General features: G+C 42.2%; 2 protein-coding genes across 6 annotated transcripts; one reads left to right on the forward strand and one right to left on the reverse strand.

Annotated features, from left to right (window-relative positions):
• Window positions 1–12,348, forward strand: prrt4b (proline rich transmembrane protein 4b). Its single transcript, XM_049760578.1, has 4 exons — window positions 1–142; window positions 3,359–4,163; window positions 7,374–7,460; window positions 9,306–12,348. Exons 2-4 carry the CDS (start codon window positions 3,404–3,406, stop codon window positions 11,264–11,266), a joined length of 2,808 nt encoding a protein of 935 aa, XP_049616535.1. The 5' UTR covers window positions 1–142; window positions 3,359–3,403; the 3' UTR covers window positions 11,267–12,348.
• Window positions 11,759–27,587, reverse strand: impdh1b (IMP (inosine 5'-monophosphate) dehydrogenase 1b). 5 transcript variants are annotated; one of them, XM_049760607.2, is made up of 16 exons: window positions 27,423–27,587; window positions 23,131–23,229; window positions 22,956–23,024; window positions 20,784–20,832; window positions 18,677–18,778; window positions 18,528–18,602; window positions 18,241–18,447; window positions 18,086–18,173; window positions 17,815–18,014; window positions 17,627–17,717; window positions 17,113–17,208; window positions 16,807–16,950; window positions 15,580–15,724; window positions 15,347–15,490; window positions 13,478–13,561; window positions 11,759–12,837 (listed from the first exon to the last, which is right to left on the reverse strand). In XM_049760607.2, the coding sequence occupies exons 1-16, from the start codon at window positions 27,563–27,565 to the stop codon at window positions 12,816–12,818; spliced, it is 1,758 nt and encodes a 585-aa protein (XP_049616564.1). In that variant the 5' UTR covers window positions 27,566–27,587; the 3' UTR covers window positions 11,759–12,815. The 5 variants fall into 5 exon arrangements, with proteins under 5 accessions (XP_049616564.1, XP_049616563.1, XP_049616567.1 ...); XM_049760606.2 differs by having other exon boundaries at window positions 22,956–23,027; XM_049760610.1 differs by lacking the exon at window positions 27,423–27,587 and adding an exon at window positions 26,340–26,508.
• Window positions 27,588–27,902: the final 315 nt, after the last annotated feature.

Here is a 27,902-nt window from a genome sequence, read left to right on the forward strand (position 1 = left end):
GGGAGGGAGGGAGGTTACAAGTCCGTGCAATCGGACTTACACTGACACACGACGACGGAGCCTCTCCTGCAGCGCGCGAGCGCACACTAACACACCGCGAAGGTGCTTTGGGGATTCCGCAGCTTCTCCCAAACATCTGGAGGTAAGCCATTCAAGCAAGCGTTCTATTGCGAGAAGGTGTTTGGCTTGTTGGCAAGGCAGTGACTTGCAGCGAGACGCAGCAAGGTGCTCAAATCTCCGGGATTAGCATCGGGAGCATTCAGAGCGTCTGGAGAGAGTCCGCCGGGGTTTGTTTCAGCCATCCCTGCATTTATTAGAGGCGGTGCAGTGATTGACAGCTTTGAGGAAAATCAACAGGTTTGGGGATTTTAGGAGTTCATGGTGTGGGCATTTATTAGAGGTGACAAATTAGATCACTTAGGGAATTAATCTTCTTTCAATGCTCTTTAAACCAAGGCAGCGGCACGCGACAACGGATGACATCACGCTGCCGGCTATTTCGGGACGAGAGTCCCGGTCATGGTCAATGACGCGCCGGAACTATTGAGCGCCTTGTAGCTTGTCTGTTTGGAAAACCACAAGTTGCTCATTTTGTTGGCAAACGATTCTACGGTTGCTGATGTATCGGATATGAAACGTCACCGGTTCGTAAGGTCTGATGTGGTATCACTGTGGGATGGCGGGGGTTGGTTTCCACCCAAGTATTTGCCAATATAGTATCCAAAGTGTAAAGCCACCAGAGTGTAAAGTACAGATGAGGGGCGGAGGGGCTCATCTCAATTGGGTAACCTGCCAGATTATACTATGGTACCAGAATTGTAATTTGTTGACTATATCTTCCCAGCTATCAATGTGCAATGGCCGAAGATCCACAGTCTTTGACGCTGGCTTCGGACATTGGCGCTGATGTTGCTAGTTTTTTTTTTAAATGATCGGAAAGGGTAGACTAGACTCAAGTCTGAACAAGATTATTTTTTGGACCATTGGATAGTTCTTGGAACATCTGAGTAAAATGGACTTTATCTGTTTCAAGATGCTGATTTGAACTCTGACCTCAACCCCATCAAACGTTTTCAGCAAGACTCGTAAAATGTAAAAAAAAATAATTTCAAAAGTCAGGCATGGTGTTCTTAATCCTGTGGTACCTCTATTCTTGCAAGCTCTACCCACTCTATTATTATCAGCAAAGGGGCGTTTGCGGTCGGGTTCATTTAGATAGCTGAGACATTGGAAAGCCAAGGGGGGAATGTTTACACACTTAATGAAAGAAACTCTGGCAGCAAACGTAAAAGACAATAAGGCAGATTGTGGCACAGTTGACTCTCGCGGACTGAGAATTCGACAACGGCATGTCAATGATTTGCTCGAACCCTTCTGCCGTACCTTCTTCTGCTTCTGCTCTGCTTGGTTGAGCAGCATTACACCATAATGGAAGGGAGGCCTGTAAATTCTCACTGGCTGTGCTCTTTATGGCTCCTTTCCATTTGCTCTGTTGCCTGTCAAAGCAGACAATGCCTTGATTTAGGGAGTAGTATTGGATGATGTGACAAGTTAAAAGGCCGAATAATGGCACACTGCGGTGTTGTTTAGGGGGTTGTTGATGGTTAGTAGCTAGCCAATTAGATTGCTGCTACTATGGAGCAATTCCTGTATTATATTACAATATTTAACATTTCTGTGTAAAAAAAAAATAACTTTTCAAGTGGTGCGGGCATCTGGTAGCATGATGATAACTAGTTTAGCATTATAGCCCAACACAGCTAGCTTGCCACATAACCGTGAACAAGTTCAAGGTTGTAAAATGCAGTATATAATACAGTATATAAAGAATCTCACATCAAGTTTCGAGACAGATTTGGAATGCGAAGCTAGAAGGTGATTGGCCATAAAGGAATGGAGACAACGCTATTTTGGAGTTCTTGGGGGCTAACCAATTAGCTTAGCAGGAGTGATTATGCTAATAAAACATTGCAGTAATAAAAGAGAGACAGCAAATAACCTGGAAGTGGGTTGAATATATAATTGAATATCAAACATTGTTTGGGGTATTGAGGAAATCTATCAGGGCTGATTTTGGCTAAAGCTAATAATAACAAGTTAAGCGGAAGAGTTGACAGGAAAACAAAATTAGCATCTAGCTGTGGAAAAAAGCCAAGCTAAAATATTTTCAAGGACAGTCTTAACATGCAAAAGAGCAACCAAAAACCTAATAACAGCGCTAATGACACAACTAGAGAGAGCTGGGCAACTACAAGGGAAAGCAAAAAGCTGGGATGGAGAAGGAGAACTCATAAAGTGCAGAGGTGCACCTGGGAAATAAAAGTGAACACCATGTATTGATAAATCTGCAAATCAAAAAGAATCCTGCATCCGACATGAGTTCATCCGATATACACGCAAGGTGATGCGAAGTGAAAGTGAAACTGGGTGTAAAATAAATAAAAAATAACAGCTAGCCTCAAGCATGTAAATAATGGATAAAACGATGAAAAGCTAAATTACCCGCCTAAAACTCAAAATGACATCTTCCCAGCTATCATCTCCGATCTAAAATTCAAAAGTGTGTTTGTGTGGGCGCACTGGAGAACAGTGTGTGTGGGCGCATGATGGCAAGATCCCCCCGCCAGACGTTCATCTGTACGACCTTTACACGCATGAAAGTCTTCCAAAGCCGTGTAGGTGGACTGCTTGCGTGTTACAACTTGCACTGAAAAGCATCTAGGTTGGCTTTAATGCTGTACAAATCTGATTCTAAAAGTAGGGAGTGTGTGGGAAGCATGAGTTTGACACCCCTCTCCCCACCCTCCGCCGCCTTCCTCTATAGTCACGCTGTGGTCCGGATTAAAGATTTCTAGCTCCATTAATGTGGAATTAATTTTGTTACGGTGGAATATTAGCGTTTTCTCTCCCATATAAACACACACAAGAGATTTAGAGCCAGCGGCGTGGGAGCAAGAGAAAGGGTGAGCCGGAGGTTTAAGGGAGGGGGCTTCAGGTTGTTGTTCTCGCAGGGGGGGGGGGAATTCCTTTGGTCCCCTCATCTTTTCACTGAGGCAACAGTCCAATGACTTTCAACCGCCAAAGAAAACCAAGGTCCCTTAGCTGTACTTGAGCTGTACAAACGCGCCCTCGTTTTATTTTGATGGAAGTCTAACAGTGTAATGTAAATAATGACCTTAGCATCTCAAAGGAAACCACTAATTGAAGGAATCCGAAATACTTGAGTGTTTTTCAGCGGTAGAAAGTTTTAGGACCTGCAAAGTCCATCAGTCGATCCAAGGGGGCTGGCAAATAGATTGATGTGGCCTTCCAAAAATGTTCATCTCACACATGTCTTGTTGGTTTTTGTTTTTTTTAGGTCATTTTTCAACATGTAATCGTTTTACAAGGCACCGACGACAGCATGCTTCGACTCCACCGGACTTTGGCCTTGTGCTTCTGGTGTCTAATTCTGGTTCACGAGCAGGCCTCAGCTGATGAAGAGGGCCTCTGGGGACCGACACCTTCCAGAGAAAAGCCATCTCAAAAGAAATCCAGTTCGTACTGGTGGAGTCCGAGTCTGCCAAAGCCCCTGTCTCTTCCTTCACTGCCATTTCGTCTGCTTTTATATCCTTTTGGGGGTAAAAGTCAGCCCACAGAATTGAACACAACCGGCCATGAGCTGTCAGGCCCAATCGATCAATCTGGGTCTGGAGATGGGATCATATCTGAAACCTCTGAACTTCCCACGACTTCTGGTCAGCTTCTAAGCGGCATAACTGAGATAATGACGGAAAGTCTTCCAGCAGGAACATCACATTCTCCACACAGCAGAAATGACAAAGAAACTCTTGTTGCAACCGCTACAACACATATCAGAAATACTCAGAGTCCCACCAGCTCAAGCACGCTAAGACTAAATGGAACACAGAGACACCATCCTTCTGACGCAAATGACTTTTTACAGAAACTGTCTACAACAATGGCACCAGAAAACACAGTTGCACCCATCAAGACAACAACGAACACTCGAATGGGAATCACAAACAACCCAACCTCAACGTCCCCTGACACCACTTCAGTGAAAGCACAAGACTCAGCAGAAAGTCAACGCACTCAGAGCACCAGTTTGGGGACCACCACCACCACCGCCAGTGGAAAGATTACTGCCCCGAAAGCAGAAGGTAAACAAAGTCAAACAAATCAATTGTAGCGGGATTGATTGGACTGAAGGGATCGATCACAGACAGACGTTCAATAGTCGAGTGACACAGAGGTCGGATCGATCATTGGGCGTTTCTGGCATGTCAAAGATCTATTCGATACAAGTCTACATGAAATTGATGAAAGTCTGGAATCCAGCGTCAAAAACAAATCGTAGGATTCTCTTAAACGGCTCATTAAAAGAAAAAAAAACGTATCAGGTCCAGGTCTGTTTTCATAGAGGTTGCCTAAAAGGGGAAAGCTTGAAAGGGACATTGAGGAAACATCCTCTCTGTTCTCGAAAACACCTCCCCCAGCTGTGGTAATCAAGATAAGACCCTCCTCCAGGTACAGACACATCCGTCATGTCAGGTTCGAGGTTAGTCTGCAAGATGATCAGTCAATTAATCCAAGCCTGTGTGTGTGTGTGTGGGGGGGGGTGGGGGGGGGGGCATTAGTCAATCACCAATCAAAATTGGGGTGGCGGGATCCTGTGATTGGCAGATCTGTCCACTGGTGTTACGAAAATTAAGACGGTTAGATACCTTGATCTGACATTGGGATGCATTAGTCCCAGGGCATAACGCCAAAGAAACACCAAACCGCAATGTCACTACATGTTCCTTGATGGGGAGGGGACCACCCCGGATACGCTAACGTATCAGTATTCTGAGCGCACACTCAGCGAAAACATCCATAGCTCCGCTGGTACCGTACGCTCGCCAGACGCTGTTCACCAAAGCTGAACAGTGAAGCTGCTCCCCACTACTCCCTTCTGCCTTTTGTCAGCTTTGTACAAATCCTGACAACTGCTAAGCTCCCGTGGCTACTTTGAAAGCTGAAGTGTTTTGACAAGGCGGAGCCTTCTTCCAGCAGAAAACTGTCATACCAGAGCTTATAATGATACAAGAGGTTTCTAATAGTACAAGCATTGCCGAAGACCTCCCCATGCTGTCTGCGTTCATTTCGAAAACTTGGTTAAAATTTGAAGGGTAGCTAAAGACAAGCAGTTGAGATGTTTTAGCTTAAACCACATGGACCAGACACTGGACTGGCTAAGAGCCATTACAGTGGTAAAATGACACAGGTAGATGCAGACAGACGTTAAAAATAGAAGCATACATTTTCAAGGTTAACAAAAATTATTGTATATCGCATTTGTACATGTCATGTTAATACTTTGGTCAATTTTGTGTGACTATAAACGAGAAGTTGTCGTGTCTGTATTTACAGTGATTTATAGTGAATATTTTAACTGCTAGTGTATCAAAAATGTCAAAAATGACTTTTATGTATATGGTAATACATTAGAATATATATATATATATATATATATATATATATATATATATATATATATATATATATATATATATATATATATATATACAATCATATATATATATATATATATATATATATATATACAATCAAACCTCGGTTTTCGAACGTCCCGGTTCTCGAACAAATCGGAATTCGAACGAAAAATTCGAGATTTTTTGCTTCGGTTGTCGAACAAATTTCGGAGGTCGAACCAACCTCGCGAGATGAGCCGAGAGGAACCGAGAAAACCCGACCGCGTGGCCCGGATGCCGACTGACTCCGTTGTTATTGTATTTTCGTTACTTTCAGGATTGTATTAACCCCTAACACCTCCAAACAAAGCAAATGGGAGCAGTAAAGCCATCCTAAAACACAAAGACGCTCTTAAAGCAATGCGACAGTAAGCGCCCGGCGCGCTGCGGTTGCACGATCGGACCAAATTCAGCTCCCTGCGCACTGAAGTCCACTTAAATTTTGTAAAGTACATCAGGACTTTAAAAACATTTTCTAAATTTCACCGACGGCTTTCACAATAATGCGACCAGCACGGTGCAGTTGCGCGGTCGCGGCGCGCTACGGTTGCGCGTTCGGCGGTGCGCTGCATTTGCACGGTCAGACAAAATTGCGCAAATGGAAAAAGTGCTTAAAAAAGGCGGGGGTTTTTTTTGTCTTGGAACGGATTAAATTTCTTTCTATTATTTGTAATGGGAAAAATAGATTCAGAATTCGAACGATTTGCTTCTCGAACCGCCTTCTGGAACGGATTGTGGTCGAAAACCGAGGTTTGACTGTACATACATATATACATACATATATACATATATATATATATATATATATCATAAAAAAAGTCTTTAAAATACTTTCATCTACATACCAATACATTAGGCGGGGTTTTTTTTTGTCTTTATAAACGAGAAGTTGTCGTGTCTGTATTTACAGTGATTTATAGTGAATATTTTAACTGCTAGTGTATCAAAAATGTCAAAAATGACTTTTATCTATATGGTAATACATTAGAATATATATATATATATATATATATATATATATATATATATATATATATATATATATATATATATATATATATATATATATATACACAATCAAACCTCGGTTTTCGAACGTCCCGGTTCTCGAACAAATCGGAATTCGAACGAAAAATTCGAGATTTTTTGCTTCGGTTGTCGAACAAATTTCGGAGGTCGAACCATATATGTATATATATATATATATATATATATATATATATATATATATATATATATATATATATATATATATATATATATATATATATATATATATATCATAAAAAAAGTCTTTAAAATACTTTCTTCTACATACCAATACATTAGAATTATATATATATATATATATATATATATATATATATATATATATATATATATATATTATATATATATTTTTTTTTATATACACACACACACATACATATATATATACGTACGCACATACATACACACATGTACGTATATATACACGTATACACACAAACACATTTATATACATGCATATACATTTATACTATTTTCTCCTTAATTTCAGCCTGACCAATTGCTGTAGAATTTTTATTTTTTTTTTTACATTTTTTACATGGTTTAAAACTGTGACATCACGGCGCACTGCCATTGAAACATCAATTCAATTAGACTACGGAGATCCACACCACACACGCACCATGGATGACTGGCTGTATAAAAGTGGAGGCCAGAATGACCCATTTGACAGAAGTAGGTTAAGATACACAGTCCTTCTACTCCAAGTGCAGCGTAGTGTTCAACAATTATTTTCTGTCTTCACTCTGAAACCACCCAGCGCTTAACCCACTTGTTTCTTCACAGCTAAGGCGGATGAGAAAGATGCGGCCCCCGACGGTTACACGACGGACGTTTCATCGCAACTAACAACGTCTCAACCAGGAGAAACCGGTGAGCTAAGAGTTATGCTTCTCGCCTATCCGTTAAACCGCGCGAGTACTCCGTCCAATCTGTTAATTGACAGCAGGTCGAATCTTCTCATTTAAAATCCTCAGCGAAGACCGCTTCATTTAACACCATCAACAATATACGATGGAGAAAGTGCTGTCTAATAAAAGAGCCGCTGCCATTATTGTCTTGCTATTTCCCTCATGGGTTACGACATGATGAAAATTGATCTCTGGTGAAATATGTGGCCCAGTTCGCAGGAGCAGCTGTAACCCACTTCGACTGCTCGCTCCAGAATAGCAAATGTGATTTCTCCACAAATAGATGTTAAATGTGCCACTTGTTTTAGAGAAACTAATCTTGTTGACAAGTTGTGAAGGTGACTTTTACAGTCCAAAGCTTTTGTGGCCTCAGCAGGTGGATTAGTGAACAGCTGGGACTCGAACCCCAAAAGAGATACCGCAGTCTGTCATTGGGTTTTCAAACCGAGCACTGCAGATGTGACCGAGTTTCTCCCACAGGAATGTGTCACATGACCTAGCGGCAGACAGCAGAACCTAAATTCTGCAATCTGTCCTTGCTCTGTGGTCCACCAAACCCGGGCTAGACCGTCAGTTTAGACGTACATTGACGCGAGTGTCAGGTTTTCCACCCACGCCTTGCTTGGGTGGCATCCCGATCGCCCTGGAAAGCAAACATGGAGTGACACATTTCTGAGCCACACCTTCTTTATCTGCTCAGGCCGGATGACATCACAGCGGCACTGACATTCAGAACATGTTTTTAATCCGGCAAAAAACAACAATGTACCTAAACTCCGACAACAAAGTAATAAATTCCATCTGCAGCACCCAGAGTCATATTTCCTCCATTTTGACATTTACATTACAACCTGCTGCTTTAATCCAGAGTCTTAAAATGAGGCAAAACGTTACAAGCCGACTGCTAGCTAACATGCTCCGTCATTGAAGTACGATAAAAGCAGACATTTCTTTTTTTTTTTTTTTTGGTGCCTGGAGGAAGTTAAACATGATGGGCAGAACACTTGTCCCAGTTAAACAAAAAATCCCTCCTAAAGGAGTGTCTCATTTAAAGGCGGTGGCTCAAATGATCAAATTAAGGGGACCAGAAAGGAAGAGGTGGGGGAAAAAATAACCAATAAAAAGGTGTGAAACCGCCTCACAGCTATTATCGGAAGCAATTAGTGGGTTTGTCTGCTATGCCGACATCTGAGCTCTAATGTATTCTCCATGCTTTTCGGATCTATTTTGACACAGTGTGCACATTTCCTGCAAAACAACAAGATTGCCTGTATTGCCGGGTTATTACGCTCGAGGTCTGGGGTCCATTAAGGGAGCCTGGTTTTTGATCGTCTACAACACGTGTCAAACTCAAGGCCCAGGGGCCAGATACGGCCCGCCACATCATTTTATGTGGCCCGCGAAGACAAATTGTGCATCAAACTCGTGTCATTACTAGAATTGCAAATTGTCTTCACTTTTAATATCTTTTTCTAAAAATATTTGACCAGTTTTTACTCGTATGATTTAAAAACGAGTTATTTGTCAGTTTGTTTTGTAGCTTTTACTGAATATAATATGAGGCGCTCATACATTTATTTGGGTTGACAGTCATAATGGCCCTCCGAAAGAAGCTATGACTACAATGCAGTCCGCGAAAAAAATGAGTTTGACACCCCTGGGCAGCAAAATTGACGGATGAGCCCAAATACACGACTGCAATGATTCTCTTGTAGTTCTCGATGTTTCTTGATGGGGTGGTAGCAGGAATATCTTAATTGGGAGTTAAAAATACCAATTTTGTATTTGTTTTTGTTTGTTGCTACAGTGGAGAGTTCACAAAGTCTTTATACAGAGGCCTGGGTGTCAAACCTGGCGACTGGGACTGTCACATTCCTTCCAGACTGCAATAAAGAAGACTCCGGGGCCTGCAACTTCTCGGGCGACTGGGAATCGACGTCTTCGGACATGAAGACCAACACAAGCACAAACCAATCGAGCAGCACTTCTGTATTCTCGTCTCCTCTCATGTTGGTTCCGTTATACACGGACTGGAACAGCGCCATGGCAGCCTGGGGCCTAGCATGGGAGGCGCACGTGTATGGCGCCGGTTGCATCTTTGCGATGCTAACGCTAGCCTCAGCGCTAAACCTTCTCTGCTTGCCTTTGAGGTGTCCATCTGGTTGTGGCTATTTTGCTCTGGTCAGTCTGTTCCTACTGGCCGCCGGGGGTACCAGATCCTTCTCGCTATTATACGACGCATACGGCCACCAGGACCGCTTGCCGTCCACCGCGGCTTCGTTGATGCTCTACGAGGCACCGTTCCCTTGCCTGACGGCGGCATTCGGCTTGGTTTTCCTTCTGCTTTCCATGCGCTCAAGGATGCAGCTGTCCTACTCTGCCTTTCAAAGACCCTGCTTCTTAGCCTGTTTGGTTGCCTTGCACTTCGCTGCTGCCTTCGGTCCAGGAACCCTTTTGAAGTTCTACCAGCAGAAACCTTCGCTTTGCCTGTTCCTGTTGCTCATCTCCCGCGGAGCTTTCGTAGCCCTTGCCACCTTCCTGTCCATCGCTTATTTTGTATTCTACGTCTACGTGCGAGCAGACTCCAAGCACATCTACCACCTGAACAACACTTCTCCTACCCCAGCCGAGCGCTACAATCGTTGCCCGTTCGCCGAGAGCCGTGACTGGGATCGCGCGGCCATAACGGTTTGTTTATCTGCGTTGTTTTGTTTGGCCTGCGCGGGACTGCAGCTGTACGCTATGCTCAATGCTACGGGGGTCACCGGGGAAGAAGAAGTCTTCCGCCCGTGGTGCTGGTGGGCTTTTCAGTTCAGCTGCAGACTGTGTGAACTGGGTGTTTGCCTCACCCTGGCGCTGGTAGTGGCGCAACCGGTCTACTGCTCTGATCAGCTACCGTCAACCGGAAGCTGTTGGACTGAACTGCTCGCATCTAAAGCGCCAATCCTGCCGGGGAACTGCCAGTGGAGCTTCGGCCAGCAGGAGAAACTCGCCATTGTGGACACGGTCGGCCTCGGCGAGACAGAGAGCCTTCCTCTCTACACTCTGATGGACGATAGGTTGTCTAGCAGTCTAAATGGGCTGGACTTCCTGTACCATAGCAACAGGGCGCTGGCCTATCGAGACCTTGAGGTAAATTCTGACATCAAGGACTCGCAGAATCTTGGTGGTGGAGAGCCGTCAGGTGGATCCTCCTTAACGAGTGACTCTACGACAGACCTGAGGCCGCCTTCGCCCATCAACCTACGTCGCAGCATCGACGAGGCGCTCTTTGGAGAGGCTCTTTTTCCCATGAGCCTCTTTAGCACAACCAAGCCCACGCAGAGCAGCGACTTATCCGTAAACAACCACTCCGCACTTCCCAGCCTCTGTCATCCCCTCTCAGATGATCCTGCCCTTTACCGGACCTCCTCTTGCACAGACATAACATTAAAAGAAGGAAAGATTTTTGTCGGGGGTCCTCCATCTCCATCCCTGTCCTCTTCCAGTTGCTCATCTCCAGAGCGCTGGAGGGGGAGTTCCTCGTCCAGCTCTCCGTATCGAGCCTCCATCGGGAACTCATCACTGGTCCTCTGTCAAAGTCCAGAAGCACAAATTCGGCAGCAGAGCGACTCGCAGAAGCACTACCAGACGCTGGGCGCCGCCTCGCAGGAGAGCCTGGACCTGGATATGTCATCTGAGGCCGACCGATCGGTGCAGGAGGAGTTTATGAGCGCTTGCAGACAAATTGATGCTCTCAGCATCTGCAGTGAGACCATTGATTTGTGATGGACTTGATGTGGGGACTTCATGAGGAACGGTAAAGTTTTTTTGAGGGGGGATGGCAGCTTTACAAGTGCATGGGGTAAATGAAAGCTGCCAAACAACACATTTAATAGGAGCTTCCTTAGAGGGTCATTAGCGAATGTCCATGCAGGTTTAAGTGCCAAAATGTCCAGAAACAACAGGTAGTTTGTAAGTTTTACACTTTTTCTGCCTAATAAGACAAGAAATTTGTAAAGGATAGTCACAATAACATACCTAACTTAATGGTCATGTTTTACTGCATTTGTGTATTACCGAGCACTTAAAAAAAAAACTGCTGAAGTTCAGCACAAAAGTGAGCAAACAGCGTTCTCTGCTGGCCATTCCTTTAAATAGTTATACATGAACTGCAATCTTCTGCTTACTAATTTATATATGCGAAATGCATACACACTTTAATAAATTTTATTTGTAAACAAATGTTTGGTTTTGTTTCCCAATAAGACAGCGAACTAGCAAAGTTTAATTTCTTTATTTTTTTTTCACCAAATTGAACAGTAAAGCAGCTTTTCTGTTTGCCGTCTGCAGCGCTATTAAAATGATAACCAGGTCATCTCCCAGAAACCAAATGCTCATAAACGTAGTCTTCTCCATTTTGGACAATAAAGAATAAGAAAAAAAACATGTCATACTGTCTGTATGTGGGGAAGTCTAAGCTTGTATCTTCATCTACGCTTTCTATTACAAGACTTTGTTAGTCAAGCTAACCCAACACTGGGCGAAGTACTTTTGGTAAAAACGGTGATGGCCTTAGTATAAGGCCACATCAAATACTTAACACAATAAAACACAGCGATACAAGCGCAGCAAGTTGTTTTGTAAGGGGGTCCTGTCTACTTGCCAAGGCAATTTTGTGGTAAAAATGACAAGTCGTTTTAAAAAAAAAAAAAAAAAAAAACCGCAGGATAAGCATTACACAAGGTACCAGGCTGGTTCCTTTTTTGGTTTTTGCAAAAAGAGGACGTATAAATACACTTGGCAGTACGTATGCAGGTCCAACAAAGCGGAATAAAAAAAAAAAAAAAAAAAAAAAAAAAAAAAAACAACCGCGTTGGGTTTGTGGATAAAGAACATGCATATCAAAAAGGATCCATCGCTTCATCCAAAACCTCGAAGAAACTGTACAGCTTTGACATCAAACTTACTCGTGGAAACATACCTGATTAGATTCAGTTTTTGGTCCCGTTGTGTGATATTTGGGCTCGTAAATGATTGGACACGACTGTGCTGATTGGAGGCGGCTCTCCGAGGTTCCAAAGTAAACAAAGAGCGCTCCCTCGTAAAAGCAAAAACGACGACAAACGTAGTACCGTAAACATCTGGAAACCCTGATGTGCCGCTTGTTGAGTGCAGAGCATCCCCCCCCCTCTTCCAACCAAGATTGCGTTTTTTGTGTTGGTGGAGATGAGCTTGAAGTGGACATGATGGTGGGTGGAGTGGGAGTTTTTTTTTGTCTTTTAAACGTTTGGTCACTTTCTTTTAGAATAAGGTGGTACGGTGGCCCATCCGCAGCTCAGTAAAGACGCTTCTCGTAACTGTCGAGGTGAGACGAAAGGAAACACAATTAGTGCCGGATGGTGGTATCCACTTTGTTTAATGGTGAGCTGCTGCATTAAAAGCCACTCAAGTGCATGCTGGACTCCACACAGTCTGCCATTTTGTTCAAGCTTTTGAATGTTGCTATTACTGAGCATGCTGAAATGGTGAGAAGTCTGTTTTGGTTAACAACCCGGCTCAAACACATGTTGGTTGGACCAACATCATATTTTTTAGTTCATTTCTATTTGATACTGGAAATGACAAAGTGTCCAAATTAATCTTTTTTTTTTCTCGAGATCATGCTAGAATTATTTGGCACAAAAAAAGTGCTCAGGATTATTTTTACTAGTCATAATTTTCAAATTCATGGTTTTAAATTATTTCCAGATTTTGGATAGCCAGATAGAGACCTTCAATTTAACACAGAATTTAGCACTGTCCCAGAACTTTTCAAAAATTATTTTAAAAAGCACACCTTATTTGTTTTTGCCACCTTCATGTCATTTAACGTATTCACTCAAAATGTGGATTGATTTCTGTGTTTCATGAGTAAAATAAAAATCTTATTTTTATGATTTAAATAGTTAAGCATAAAGCATGCTCAAAGTTTCTAATGGCGGAAAAGGTGCTACTTACGAATGAAGTCCGTGAACGCCTCCTTCCACCTGTGCCGACATGGTTCTCTTCTCAAACTTGAGCTCTCCGGAGTACATCATGGAGCTGACAACACAGCAAATACGTGTTTTGCAACCGCTACTTAAAGGCCCAGAGACACCGGTATATGTATAAATCGTTTTTAGCTTATGGGCTTATAAATATAAATTGACGATCGAAACAACGAAAAGGAAGCTGTTGCTCTGAAAAATATAATTTAAATTTGCCGCGCAGACGAGTTTGACTGCACCGAGCCGCCGGCCGGAAGTGACGTCTCAAGTTGTACGCGTTTAGCTTCAGTGAATGTAAACAAAAAGAGAAGAGGGGCCAGCGCGGAGACGTCGGGCCAGGCTTGTGGCCAACCCAGCTCGCCCAGCCGTGCCTTCCATTCTCCTGGCGTACGTTCGTTCGCGGGACGACAAGATGGGTTGCGTTCGCCTGATAGGATCCACAAACTGGACAGTGCGTGCCTGCTGTGTGCTCGTGTTCACAGTGGCCTGGTTGACTGTCATCTTTCCGGACTCTGCTGTGCATCGGGAGCGGCTAGCGTGCTATCACTCTTATTGTTCATTGATGTTGACTTCTTGTTTTATTTTTCCTGTGTTGTTTACTTGTATGTGCGTTGTGAACTCTGTCTTGTCACCCTGGGATAGTGAGAAACGTAATTTCGATCTGTCGAAGCGTGACGGGAGGGGCACAATTCAGAAAACCTGCTCAGCTCGTCGAAAAAATGCGATTTAAGCAATAAAATTAAAAATGCGCCTAAAACCTAAACCAAACGCTGCAGATGTTCATTTCTTCATGCGCAGTGGTAAACTCGGCACTCTAAAGCCCCCTGAGAACTTTTTACTATGCCAACCTAACCACAGTGACGGGAGAGGCACAATTCAGAAAACGTGCTCAGCTCGTCGAGAAAATGCGATTTAAGCAATAAAATTAAAAAAGCGCAAAAAACCTAAACCAAACGTTGCGGGTGGTCATTTCTTCATGTGTCGTGGTCAACTCGGCACTCTAAAGCCCCCAAGAGCACTTTTTTCTATGCCAACCTAACCAGAGTGGCGGAAGGGGCACAAATCAGAAAACGTGCTCAGCTCGTCGAGAAAATGTGATTTAAGCAATAAAATTAAAAATGCAATTTAAACCTAAACCAAACACTGCAGATGGTCATTTCTTCATGCGCCGTGGTCAACTCGGCACTCTAAAGCCCCCTAGAGAACCTTTTACTATGCCAACCTAACCAGAGTGACGGGAGAGGCACATATCAGAAAACGTGCTCAGCTCGTCGAGAAAATGCGATTTAAGCAATAAAATTAAAAATGCTTATAAAACCTAAACCAAACGTTGCAGGTGGTCATTTCTTCATGTGCCGAGATCAACTCGGCACTCTAAAGCCCCCAAGAGCACTTTTTACTATGCCAGCCTAACCAGAGTGATGGGAGGGGCACAATTCAGAAAACGTGCTCAGCTCAGCCCAAGTGAACTGCTAGATTCATCATATTCTGCGTCAAAAGAGGTCTCTGAATCGGATAAAATGATGCTAATATTGCCGCTAGAAATGGAGCTGTGGCTATCATCTGCCATGTTTGGGTTTGTTGAAATCCGGATGTACAAATTGTGACGTCACAGTAATGGCGCCACCAGTGTGGCTGCGTGCGGAACCTGATCGATAAACTGGCATTTAATTTTAGCTTTATTCTTAGTAATCGGTGTCCATTTTTAATTTCCAATGCGGCAAATGGGTTCTCTTTATACATTCTATCAAATTCTGTTCTAATTGGAAAAAAAAAAAAAAAGGGATGTCTCTAGGCCTTTAAATCATCAGTGGGGAAATAGAATTGACGCTGTTCTCACCGGAGAACCGAGAGACTCTTGGCACCGATGTCCTGACAGCCATGTTGGATACCTGCTATGAGGTACGGTACAAACTTGTGGATGGAACCTTTGTCCTGCACTGAGCCTGACACGCCTTGTGCCACCTTCACCGAGTCGCCCTCACTGATATGTTGGAGGGAGAGAAAAATAAAACAATTCGTCAGTTCTCCACCTGCCACTTGTATTGTAAATATAACGTAATACAAGCGCACCTGAAGTAACGTTTCTGGCTGCTGGTGCTTTTCTCCATGGCATCGAGAGAACCCATGCCACGGTACTTTTTGAGTCGCACGCCGTCCGAGAAGAAGTACTCACCGGGAGCCTCGGTGGTCGCTGCCAGCAGGGAGCCCATCATGACTGTGGTGGGAAAAGACGGGGGAATTAAGAAGATAGGACGTGCTTTGTCAAACACATCCAGGACATGAGCTTGACATGCGCTAGACTCATCTAGACTATGCTAGGATGATTTGTTTTTAGGGCTGTCACAATCAATAATTCGATTAATAAAATACAGTACCCAGATACAATTTTATTTGCATTAAAGTGCATCAAAAAAAAAAATTGCCGATGACTGTTTATTGACGAATTATTTTTTGCTTACTTGGTATTAGTTAGCGATTTAAAAAAACAACTAAAAAACAATCAAGCAATATCACACCAGGAGGATTAGTCATTGTTTTCCAAAGTAAGCAGAGAGGTTTGCAAATGTATTTTTTTGATTAAATGCAAAAGATAAATTAGTCTGCTTTCATGAAGGATTAGAGAATTCTAGACAGTTCAAAATGGCTCTAAACGATTATAAATATAAGCGGTGATAATCAATTAGTGGTCAATTAATCTTGACACCTGTATTTGGTATGATTTCTTCAAATTTGTCCAATATACAAGAGATTATTTTTGTGGGTCCCCCCTTTCTTTCCCACAGTCTTGTTATTTCCTGTCTTTGTCAAACAAATGAGTCTTGAATTTGACCACTTGTTCTCTAGACCAGTGGTTCTTAACCTTTTTCCTTGTTCGCACCCCATTCAATTCACTAACCAGCTCTCGCACCCCTAACCCTAAATAATTATTATAATAATTGGTTTACTTTACAGCTATAAGACTTAATTAGCATTATCCCTAATGCCAATTAACACAATGACTTCTTGATTTCCAGAATTTTTCACTTTTTTCGGTTACCCGACCATTAGCCCCGAAAAATTGTAAATTCCCCCCAGGGTATCCTCGCACCCCCTAGGAAGCATTCTTGCACCCCTAGGGGGTGCGAGCACCCCCGGTTAAGAACCACTGCTCTAGACTGACAACTGACTGACTGATAACTGACAATTTCCTCAAAATTATCTCATTCTGATTTTGTGTGCGTGTAATTACTTTCTGTCTAGTATGTCATAAATGTGGTGGTAAAACAATAAATTATATTGTTTTGTGGATATTCTTACCGGTGGACGCTCCCAATGAGAGTGCCTTGACTACATGCCCCACCGTCTGAATGCCGCCGTCAGCAATGACCGGCACGCCGAAGCGCCTCGCGTATTCAGCAACCTTGTACACCGAGGTCCCCTGAGGCCGGCCGCACGCCATAACTGCAAACGTCGACATAGCAGTGAATCAAGACAAACAGATGCTGATAATTGAAGCAGAGATCGCCTTGGCAACCCAGAACAGGAAGATAACCGGCGTGACGAAGGGGACTCTCTGGGCTGCGGTTACCACGGGCAACCATGAGAACAAGGCCGGATGAGTACCTTCCTGCGTGATGCAGATGGAGCCGCAGCCCATACCCACTCGTAGTGCGTCCACGCCTGCATCGATCAGATTCTTGGCTTGCGCCGCTGTTACCACTGAGAAGGAAATGGGGCCATTTTAGCAAAAGATGAGCAACCTACTGTGTATAGGCCAAAACAGTATTGATTAGGCCTGACTTGCATTTTTTTTTTTTTTTTTTTTTTTTAAACGACCATTGTTGAAAAACAAAGGCTAAAAATGACCCATGTTTAGTCAGTAAGAGCATTTGCAGATAAAAATAAAAAAAATAAAAACGGAAGCTATAATTATATTATATTTGACAACATTTTGCAAATTCTATCATAGATTATACATACAATTTAAGCATTGGATCTTTGTTTTACAGCATTTTAATAATCTATTTAAGGGTTAAACAACTAAATCTAACTACCAACATTAAGGAAATGTAACACTGGCTTAACCTGCAGTTACGTTTGTTGATTGATTGATTGATCGATCGATCCAGGAGCTTACCGTTTCCTCCCGCCACTTGCAATTCTGGATATTTCTGCTTGATGTAGTTGATCATGTTGATCTGAAACACGGAGTTGCCTTGTGACGAGTCCTGAAAGGAAAATGTTTACATACATACATTTTTTTTTTTTTAATACTATGTGACAATGAGTGAGGATTTTTTTATAAAGTATAGTAAAAAGACCCACCAACACCACCACATCCACACCCGCCTGCACCAGAAGGTCCAGCCTGTACTTGTCGTCATCGCGGGTGCCAATGGCGGCGCCGCAGAGCAGCTGCTTGCGCGAATCTTTGGAGGCCAGCGGGTAGTCTCGGTTCTTCTTCAGATCCGTCCTGGCGATGATGGCCACCAGCTCGTCATTGTCGTTCACGATGGGGAGCTTGCCTGGTTTACAGTGACATCAACATCATCAAATGAAAACAAACGTTTACGTAACGTAAGTTTGACGTTTTTACCTTTTTTGCTGCGCTGCAGAATGTCATTAGCTTCTTTTAGCGTGACACCGGCCGGAGCGACGACCAGCTCCTCCCTCTTTGTCATTGCCTTAAACAGCACAAGGAGAACATTCAGAAATATTTTCATATTCAATATATCTCCCCGGATCACAAACCTCCGCCAGGGGCTTGGTGTGATCCTTCTCCGACAGGAAGTCGATATCTCTAGAGGTGACGATGCCGACCAGCTTCCCGCCCATTTTGCCCGTTTCGGTGACGGGGATGCCCGAGAAACCGTGGCGCATTTTGGCTTCAAGCACGTCGCCGACTGTCTGGTGCGGACTCATTACCACTGGGTCTGTGATGAAACCTTGCTCAAACCTCTGAAATATGATCAGATGTATAGAAAATATGAATTAAAAAAATAATATATTAACCACTGTGTCTATTAATGCTGGCATACCTTGACCTTGCGAACCTCGTTGGCTTGGAATTCGGGTGTGCAGTTGTGGTGGATGAAGCCAATGCCTCCCATTAGCTATGACATTAATACGATGCATTAAAATGGAATAATCACAATAATTAAAGTGGCCATACAAATCTATATCTTACCGCCATTGCAATTGCCATTGCTGACTCTGTGACGGTGTCCATGGGGGAGGAGATGAGGGGTGCCTTCAATGTGATCTTCTTGGTCAGCGCTGATGTTAAATCCTAACAGGAATCAAATGTATACAATAATGATACCCTAAAGAGTTGAATTACACAAAGCCATTAAAAAAAGAAACATGCATAATGCACAGTGTAAATTAATAAAAATCAATTATATGGGTAAAAAAAATCAAGATCTGATTAGGAATTGATTGAATTGATTTATTACTAAATGAAAAACTGTTATTTTTTTCTTAAAATAGTCCATCAACTAATAAGTATATGGTTAAGAAAAATACAAGAAATTGTTTATTTCAATGACATGAGCCAAGCCGTGACAAGCAAAATAATAATTAATACAAAACAAACGTACAATCTATTTTTTTTTAACTACACACAATTGGAAACTATTCTGTTAAATTAGATGAACCATTAGCCCCTGACAGCCAAGAAATAATTAATAATTTTAAACTGTAAAATAAATGAATATTTCATGTAAAAAATAAATAAATACGTGCTCAAACAGTAAATTACCACCAGCCATGTGTTATGCACATTAGCCGCATGAGGGTGGCTTTTCCATCTTGGAAGAAGAGTTGAATGAACCAATTCGTCTTTTTTCAGTCCAAGTTCAGCTGTTACTAAAAAAGTGATACTTGGTTCCCACAGGGGAATGTATCCGCGTGACAATAACAACATTCCTGGCACATGGGAAAAGGTTGAATTAATTCTTATCAGGCATAAAGCAGCAAGTGGGCAGCTTTTCTCACACAATGACGGTGACGAGGGCGAAAAAAAAAAAAAAGCCACCTCAGACTTCCATTTAGAGAGCACTCACTGAGCTGTGAGATTCCAGCTGGGAGATGGGGATATGTGAACGTCCACACACACTTGCACACCATACACACACATGGCCTCTGTGACACTTCGGTCCGGGCTGCAGCAGGGGTCTATTTAGAGCCAAATGTGGACTTGTTTTTGCTTGCCAAGCATGAATGGGCAAACTGTAAAAAGGCCAAATTGGGACACACCAGACCGGGACTGTGAAGCCGTGATAGAGCAACAACCGAAAGGTGAAACATCTAGAGCAACAACCGAAAGGTGAAACATCTATAAATAAAAAAGCAAGTAAGAGGAAGTTGACACAGTAAGATGGAAGCAAAGAATGTCTGTCAGCCAATCAACATGCAGCACTACACCCCTTTGGTACCCAACCGTGGAATTACCCATTATTTTATTTTGGTGGGGTCAATTTCAGGATTCTTTTTTTTTTTTTTTTTTTTAATAAAAATATACTTGCATTATTTTCCACTTGAAGTAAAGTGGTACACGAATATTTAATCATTGTTATTTGACAATATTTTTTATAATCATGATTTCGTTTATAATTATTTAATACATTTTTATAATTGAATTGTGTGGTTTATTTACACGAGTTAAAATGTATTTATGAAAAATCTGTTTTCTGCTTACTACATAGAAATAATTTGTATTATTTCAACGGCAATTTCATACACTTAATTATTTAGTTTATCAAATGCATATTAATTTTCTTGCTAAATGTTACGTATTTTAATTGCTTACTTTTAACAAGAGGGTTTCAAATAGCGATGTTCGATACCACTTTTCTAAGACCGATATGAGTACTTGGTTCTTGAGTGGTTAGTCACCGATGCAAAAGCTGATACAATTTCTGCAAAATGATGGGTAATTTCTGAAAAAGGCCTTTTTACCACACTATAGCAGTTTTCATTAAAATTTCATGAAATAAATGTCAATTTGCTATTCCTCTCATTTGTACATTTTTAGTCCCTACGAGATGAACAAAGCATAGGAAGGGATGTTTGCTGTCTCAGAACAGAAATCCCCTCTCGGGGATTATTTACTCAACGGCCAACCATCTGGGAGAGGTGGGTGAGCAACCGAGGCTGAAGGGAGCGGCGTCAAATGTGCAAAAACTCATAAACAAAGCTATTTCGATTTGGCAGTCAGGTCTGAGGTTTGGCATCGTAGACATGCATCTCAACTAGAGAATAAGGCCGCGCCTTTGCCAACATAACGTACTCACCACTTCGTCTGAGGTGAAGTCGATGAAGCCGGGCAGAATCAGGAAGTCACTGAAAGACAACAACAAAAAGCGGAGAAAGTCAGAGGCTAATATGAGACAGGAAAGCGGGAGTGATATCCAAAACTTCAAGGGAAAAAATAGTCTTGGCAGAATCATTAGAATGAAGTGAGTGCCTAAGAGTCAGCAATTTGTTTTCACTGTTCACATTTACTATTGGTTTTTTTTTCATTTACATTTTAATTTCTGTGATGTGCTAATTAAACTTAAAAAAAAGTGAGTAACTTGACTGTACTTCAGTTTTATCTTTGGTTTATATTTGTGTAATGGTTTACGTTGTCAAAATGTTACCTCACGTCGGAAATAGTTTTTCCTCTTAACTTCCACTTAACCACTTAACATTATTTATCAGCTTTTTTTTTTTTTTTAATTGTCCCCAAAAACAGACGGTTGAACGGTTTGCCCCCCCACACACACACACCCATGCCCACAAATATCTGTGTGGAGGCCAGCAGGAATTCCAGAAAAGCATCAGTTAGCAATGAGCCACCAGCGCTAAGTTAAGCTCTGACACAGTTAACAAACTTGCTTAAAATCATGAGTTTGACAATGAAATAATGAGGACACGTGGAATGTGCCCTGCTGTCTTGATTTTTACAATGCTGTGTGAAAGCGCCGGCCTAGCTTAAAGGAAAAAGCCTATGGGGCAAACTTGTCTATTTGATTTCCTTTCCTTCAAAGTTAAAACATGTTTGCTCATTTTAAATATTTACAGTACAACGTGAACTGTGTGGACCATACAAATATCAAAATTCACAGTCTAGTTTCGGGTCAAGAAGCCAGTATTCAGTTATATCCAAAAAGGCCTAAAGAACAAATATTTGAATTTATGGCACGTCAAGGGATTTGCAGTTCAGTTCAGTGCCTGATCTCCCGGAGGCCATTTTGGGACACAAACCTCCATTTTAAGGTTTTACAACGACTTGTCGGCCAGAGACTCTTTCTGATAATCTTTGGACTGGAACGGCTGGAATTTGACGCTGAGCCGCTAGGTCGCGCACTTTTGGGAAGCACGCCGTGTTGGTTCTCTCCTGCCCTTCACATGATTTCAATTGAGATCATCATGTGAGCAGCCTTGGGGAAGACCGTGATGCGGGCGATTAAGTCGCTAATGGGGATCGTGTTCTTAAAAATCCGTCACATGGTCGTTAATTGCAATTATTTGCCTTGTTATGTCATAAAATGTGACTCGTACATTTGCCATATTGGATGGATGCCAGGATGCTAACTAGAGGTGTGACAAGTATCAATAGAGTGAGGTTAAAATAAATAAGTACAACAGGCCATGCATAGAACACTTGTACAATGACAGTTAACAAGCACAGTGGAGCCTCCTAAATGTCATTTCAAAACACAATTTTCCTAAACTAAAAAATCAAAAGAGGTGGGTGGACAGGAAATGGCTCGTCTTATTCTCTCTAGACGTGTTCAAACTTTTCCCTCCCAGATCCATATCCAGAAAAATCAAAGGATGCAACTTTTTACCAACATTTTTTTTCTTGTAAAACTTTTTTTTAATTCATTTATTTAATTTGTTGATATATTAGTGTTTTGGTAAAATCTTCTACATGAACAGCGTTCTCTAAGGCAAATAATTAACGATGGTACTAGTTTAGTTGTAAATAGCTCATTTTCCTCTTGTCTTAAAATATAAAAAATACATATAAAAATATATATATCATTTATGAGCAGCAAAAGTCATTTTTAGTATATGCCACAGACCGCTTAAAAAATGGACTGTGGTCCACAACTGGCCCCTGGGCCATATTTTAGACACCACTGTGCTGGTCCACTAATGATTATAGCTACATTTGAATTACATTAGTATCAATAATTATTTGTTCTGAGCAGTCAAGTCCAGCCCATTCCGCTGACCTCCTGGGAACACCATTTTTCTTTCAACTTTTCCAAGAATGTGTCATTTGTTCTGACTTCAGAGGTTCCACTGTATAGCATTGCTCATCCCACAACGCCTGATTCCTGATAAGATCTGCGCTCTCGTTCAGTGTGTTGTCACAGTGTGATTGACCTCAACGAACTTCTCTTTTTTTTCCTTTGAATCAGGACAATCATGATAATTCCGTATGCAGTTTGAAACTGACTTGTTCTACTCACTTGTAAGTCAACCCTTCTCCTTTAGAGCATAGCTCTTCAGCCGTTTGACCGTCCGAGTGTTGGTCACATCTGCTGGTTCAGAACGTGTTGGCCATTACAAAGCGCTACGTGATGACGCGTGCAATTGTGTGCCTTTCCAAAAGCAAGGTGGAGGGGGAAGAGGTTGACGTCTTACTTGTATGTGAGGCCATCGCCGATGGAGAAGAGCTGCTGCGCCGAGAGTCCATCCTCCGGGACGTAGCCAGTGCCACCGCTGATTAAGTAATCTGCCATGCTGTAATAGAAAACAAGTAAAAGTAAATATAATTCACTATGCGAGTGGGCATGTTGACTTCTAATTTTCTGTTACGGTGCCTTTTACCTCGACTACTTTCTCCAGCTCCTGATTGGCTACAGTGCCGTGAAAAAGTTTGTGAACCCTTAGGATTTTACAATATATTTGCATTTTTTTAAAGAAATAACGGAGACAAGTTCACAATAGTGTTACAGAATGGTGACACATTGCCATTATGGCTGAATACAAATTAATAGGACTATATTTTAACTATAAACACACAAGAATAACAAAATAATGAAAACGCAGTTGTGAATAAGTTTGTGAACCCTTGCCAACAGTCAGAGTTAATAGCTTGTTGCACCTCCTTTAGCAGCAATGACTTCTTGCAATCTTTTCTTGTAAGTACTGACGAGTCTCTCACATCGAGCTGGGGAGATTTTGGGCCACTCCTCCCTGCAGAACTGCTTCAGTTGTCCAAGGTTTGATGGTTTTCTTTGGTGCACTGCTTTTTTCAGGTCCGACCACAACATTTCTATCGGATTTAAGTCTGGACTTTGACTGGGCCACTCCAGAACATTGAATTTTTTCTTTTTGAGCCATTCCGATGTTGATTTACTTGCATGCTTTGGATCATTGTCCTGTTGCAGCATCCAGTTTCTTCCTAACTTGAGCTTCTTTACAGACGGTTTAACGTTTTCTTCCAGAATATTTTGGTAAACCTCGGAATTCATGATTCCTTCTATGATGGTAAGTTGCCCTGGTCCTGCTGCTGCAAAGCAGCCCCATACGAGTACTCGTCCTCCTCCATGTTTTACAGTAGGGATGAGGTGCTTTTGTTGATAAGCTGTGTTTGGTCGTCTCCAAACAAATCTGTTTTGATTTTGGCCAAAAAGTTCTATTTTAGATTCATCAGTCCATAAAATGTTGTTCCAAAATTCTTGAGGCTTTCCTATGTGCTCTTGAGCAAATTTTAACCGAGCTGCAATATTCTTTTTTGATAGTAATGGCTTCTTCCTTGCTACCCTTCCATGAAGGTTATTCTGAGCCAGTCTTTTTCTGATGGTGCTGTCATGAACTTAAATTCCTTTGCTTGAGAGAGATTTCTGAAGGTCTCTAGAGGTAAGTCTGGGGTTATCAGTGACTTCTCTCACCATCTCTCTTTCTGCTCTGCCTGTTATCTTCCTTGGACGACCAGATCTTCGAAGTGAAGTAGTTACTCCATGTTCTTGGTACTTGTAAATCACTTGTCTTACAGTTGAAACATGTAGCTGCAGATCTTTGGCTATGGTTTTGTAACCTTTTCCAGATTTGTGAGCTGCAATTATTGCTCCTCTGTGGTCTGGAGACAGCTCTTTAGATCTTCCCATTGCTAGATTTGTAATGTTTGTGTCCACGCAGGTATAGCTCTACTAAATGACAAGTACATTCAGGTGAGTATACAACAAGTGTGGCTTTAAGGTCTGTCAAGTCACATGAAATTACCCGAAGTCATCTAGTATTGAAAGACATGTCACACAGTCAGTTTTAACTTCTATAGGTGGAAAGGTTCACAAACTTATTCACACCTGTGTTTTGATTTTTTTGCTATTTTCTTATGCTTCCTGTTAAAACAGGGTTTTGCAGATTTGTGTCAATGCTAACTAGCCTTGTGTCAATATCCTGTAACACTTTTGTAAACTTGTCACCGTCATTTCTTTAAAAAAAGTGCAAATATATTGTAAAATCCTAAGGGTTCACAAACTTTTTCACGGCACTGTATATCTACACAAGCCTCATAATAAGCTGAAACGTTATCATACTCTGACGATATTGGCCCCATTTTGTAATTTCTATTAGTGATTACTTATAGATCACCTATAATATTGCATTACTTCCCTTGGCTACTTCCTTCCAACTTTTGATCGGTTGTACATCTATATATCATGCCCATGACAGCCAACAAGATGTAATATACAAAAAATCATTCCAGAACAAAACCTGAAAACTGTACCCCTTTGAGAGGTTTTTAGGCAGCCGTAGAAACATCTTGAGGCAAACAGTCAATTGATAACAAACAAACACAAACGTCAAGCACCCACCGTCGCTTGATTATGTCATACGTATAACAAACACATTTTGACGTGAAGATAAAAGAAAGGGAAATGTCAACATTGCAGCGTTCCAGTCGCGACGCGGGACCCCAACGTGACAACGTCAAAAATATCTCGACATTATAATGACACTATGTAGCGGTATGTTAATTTGTTTAAAATAACGTCAAGTTTGATTTTAGTGACGCTTATTAAATAGCCTCGTGAGCTCCTTAGCAGGCGAGTCACCATAAAACATCTTTATCCGGAACGTGCTCTTTAAAAGGCTACATAGCGACAGATGACGATTAAAAATAGTACCAATATCCAGGCCGAATTGACGGACAGGTCTATTTGCTTAACATACGATAGCATTTGACAGTAATTGGAAGCAAATTACTTCACAGAGGAGAGGGGTAACGCTATTTTAGTGTGGTTTTAAAGAGAGTTCGCTGTTTCGATGCGTAAAGTTGAGTCGTTGTGAAGCCAGCGTGGAGGGTGACGCTTGGGATACATTTAGAATGTTAATACTTGCTGAAGTGAGCGTGAGGCAGTTATAGAAAACAGGGATGGCAATTAAATGCAATAATATAGCGAAGCATTTATAATATTTTTAGTGATCGCACTGTATATTAACAACATACAAGCATAACAGTAAATTAAAAAATACTCTCGTGCCAACATTCCATTCTTATTATCAGTGGCTGTCATTTGCACAACTGGAATCTTCGAACTAATCGTCACATGTGATGTTGAAAGTGGAAACTTTTTGCACATGCACCGGCGATAAGGATACATGTGGAACGAGAGTTAGCGGTTAGCTTTAGCAATACGGCACGCGAGTGTGAGCATGTCCACTGGTGTCAACTCGCCCGTGTTATTAAACTGTTGGTGGACAATTATTTAACCGGTTGCCAATCGACGGTTCGTTCTGAGTTAACCTAAAGATATGATGCGATCTCCCGGCTTCGTAGTGAAATGTGACAGCTGGTTGTAGCGAGGAAGCTAATAGGCATGCTAACGGCGGCGTGAGTTTACCTCTAAGAAATGAGAGCGGACACGTCGACCGTGGCTCATGAGAGTTTAAAAAAAAAAAGCACGGCAAAACCTGATTGTTTGCCTCTGCTCAGTGCCACGCAGCAGGGTTGGTGACTATGTAGGCAGGGAAGGAAACGCCGTCTCGTTACATCCCCTTTCACTGCTCATGTGTGACGTCACGGCGTTCGCAGACGTACACGTGAATATTATTAAAATGAATTGTAGGTTTTTAATATGAATTAACAGTGAAAACTCAAAACATTCTGCACATATTGTAACTTTTAATAAAGTAGTTTTAATGTGTAGAGTTGCTTTTTTTTATGTGTTCCACTTGTTAAAACAAGGGTGTCAAACAAATTTTTTTCGCGGGCCGCATTATAGTCAGCTTCTTTCGGAGGGCCATAATGACTGTCAGCCCAAATAAATGTATGAGCACCTCACATTATATACAGTAAAAGCTACAAAACAAACTGAGAAATAACTCGTTTTCAAATCAGACGAGTAAAAAATGGTCAAAAATGTAAAAAAAAAAATTTTTTTTATTAAAAGTTAAGACAATTTGCAATTCTAGTAATGACACGAATTTGATGCACAATTTGTCTTCGCGGGCCACATAAAATGATGTGACGGGCCCTATCTGGCCCCGGGCATTGAGTTTGACACCTGTGTGTTAAAAGTTGACAATTCTGGATACAGAGAAGGCAGAGATAGGTCACCACAGAGAAATAACGCTTGTATGTGGAAAGACAAGAAACACACGTGTTTGTCTACAGTCTTGGCATAATCTAACCCAAAAGTTGCCCACCAAAGTCTTAACATTGTTCAAATAGTTAGAATTGACTAGTGCATTAGGTGACTAGGAGGTAGGGATTTGATTTGAATGGCTGAAAGTGGGTCACGGGCCATACGGCTCAGTGGTTCCTTTTGCGAGCCGGCTCGGGATTGCCCCACGGTGATCCAGTAGCGCCCTATTTTTAAAAGCTTGCGCTAAGTCTTGTTTGTATTAGCATCAGTCGCTAAAGCGAGGGCAGCTATTATCGGAGTGGCCTTGGAACCATCCAACCTCGGATCGGAATGTCCTACCTCTCCGGGCCAAGCCCCGCCTGGATGCGGGTAGCGCTGTAGCGCTGCGCCGCCGTCTCGTGCCGGACGTAGTGGTCCCCTCTGGTGTGCGCGTCTCCCGGCATCCTCCTCCGGTCCACCTGTTGGCCCTCATAGATGTCCATCCCCGCTTCGAGCTGGATGTTTGGCTCCCTTTCCAAGTGTTGGCTACATTTAGAAGACCATGCGTGAGAACCTTGAAAGTTGTTGTTCAAATATGCTTATCTGGCAGCAGCAGGAGATGTTCCCATGCAGCGAGGACTCACAGGATGCACCTGCCTTGAAAAGAGACAACAGGCGTGTCGGTGGGGGGCGTCGCCAAGGAGATTCTCCTGGAGAGCGGGTGTCACCGTGGTAATGTTAAACCAAGCGCCACGTCACCGGCCAGAGTTGGTAGTCGCCGTGATGGGGAAGCGGGACAAAGCAAAGCCTGCAGGCCCTGGAGCAGAAAGAGTGGGACAG

The sequence above is a fragment of the Syngnathus scovelli genome, chromosome 22 (genome assembly GCF_024217435.2).
Source record: "Syngnathus scovelli strain Florida chromosome 22, RoL_Ssco_1.2, whole genome shotgun sequence".
Lineage (NCBI taxonomy): Eukaryota > Metazoa > Chordata > Actinopteri > Syngnathiformes > Syngnathidae > Syngnathus > Syngnathus scovelli.

What these genes read in the sequence shown, in the direction of transcription:
- prrt4b (XM_049760578.1), top strand. Translation starts at nt 3,404, where the DNA reads ATGCTTCGACTCCACCGGACTTTGGCCTTGTGCTTCTGGTGTCTAATT. An exon ending in TACTGCCCCGAAAGCAGAAG is followed by an intron (nt 4,164 to 7,373) that starts GTAAACAAAGTC and finishes GTTTCTTCACAG; the next exon opens with CTAAGGCGGATGAGAAAGAT. An exon ending in GTCTCAACCAGGAGAAACCG is followed by an intron (nt 7,461 to 9,305) that starts GTGAGCTAAGAG and finishes TTGTTGCTACAG; the next exon opens with TGGAGAGTTCACAAAGTCTT.
- impdh1b (XM_049760606.2), bottom strand. Translation starts at nt 27,565, where the DNA reads ATGGACATCTATGAGGGCCAACAGGTGGACCGGAGGAGGATGCCGGGA. An exon ending in ACACCAAGCCCCTGGCGGAG is followed by an intron (nt 18,174 to 18,240) that starts GTTTGTGATCCG and finishes GTGCTGTTTAAG; the next exon opens with GCAATGACAAAGAGGGAGGA. An exon ending in CTCATTGGGAGCGTCCACCG is followed by an intron (nt 15,725 to 16,806) that starts GTAAGAATATCC and finishes TTCCCACCACAG; the next exon opens with TCATGATGGGCTCCCTGCTG.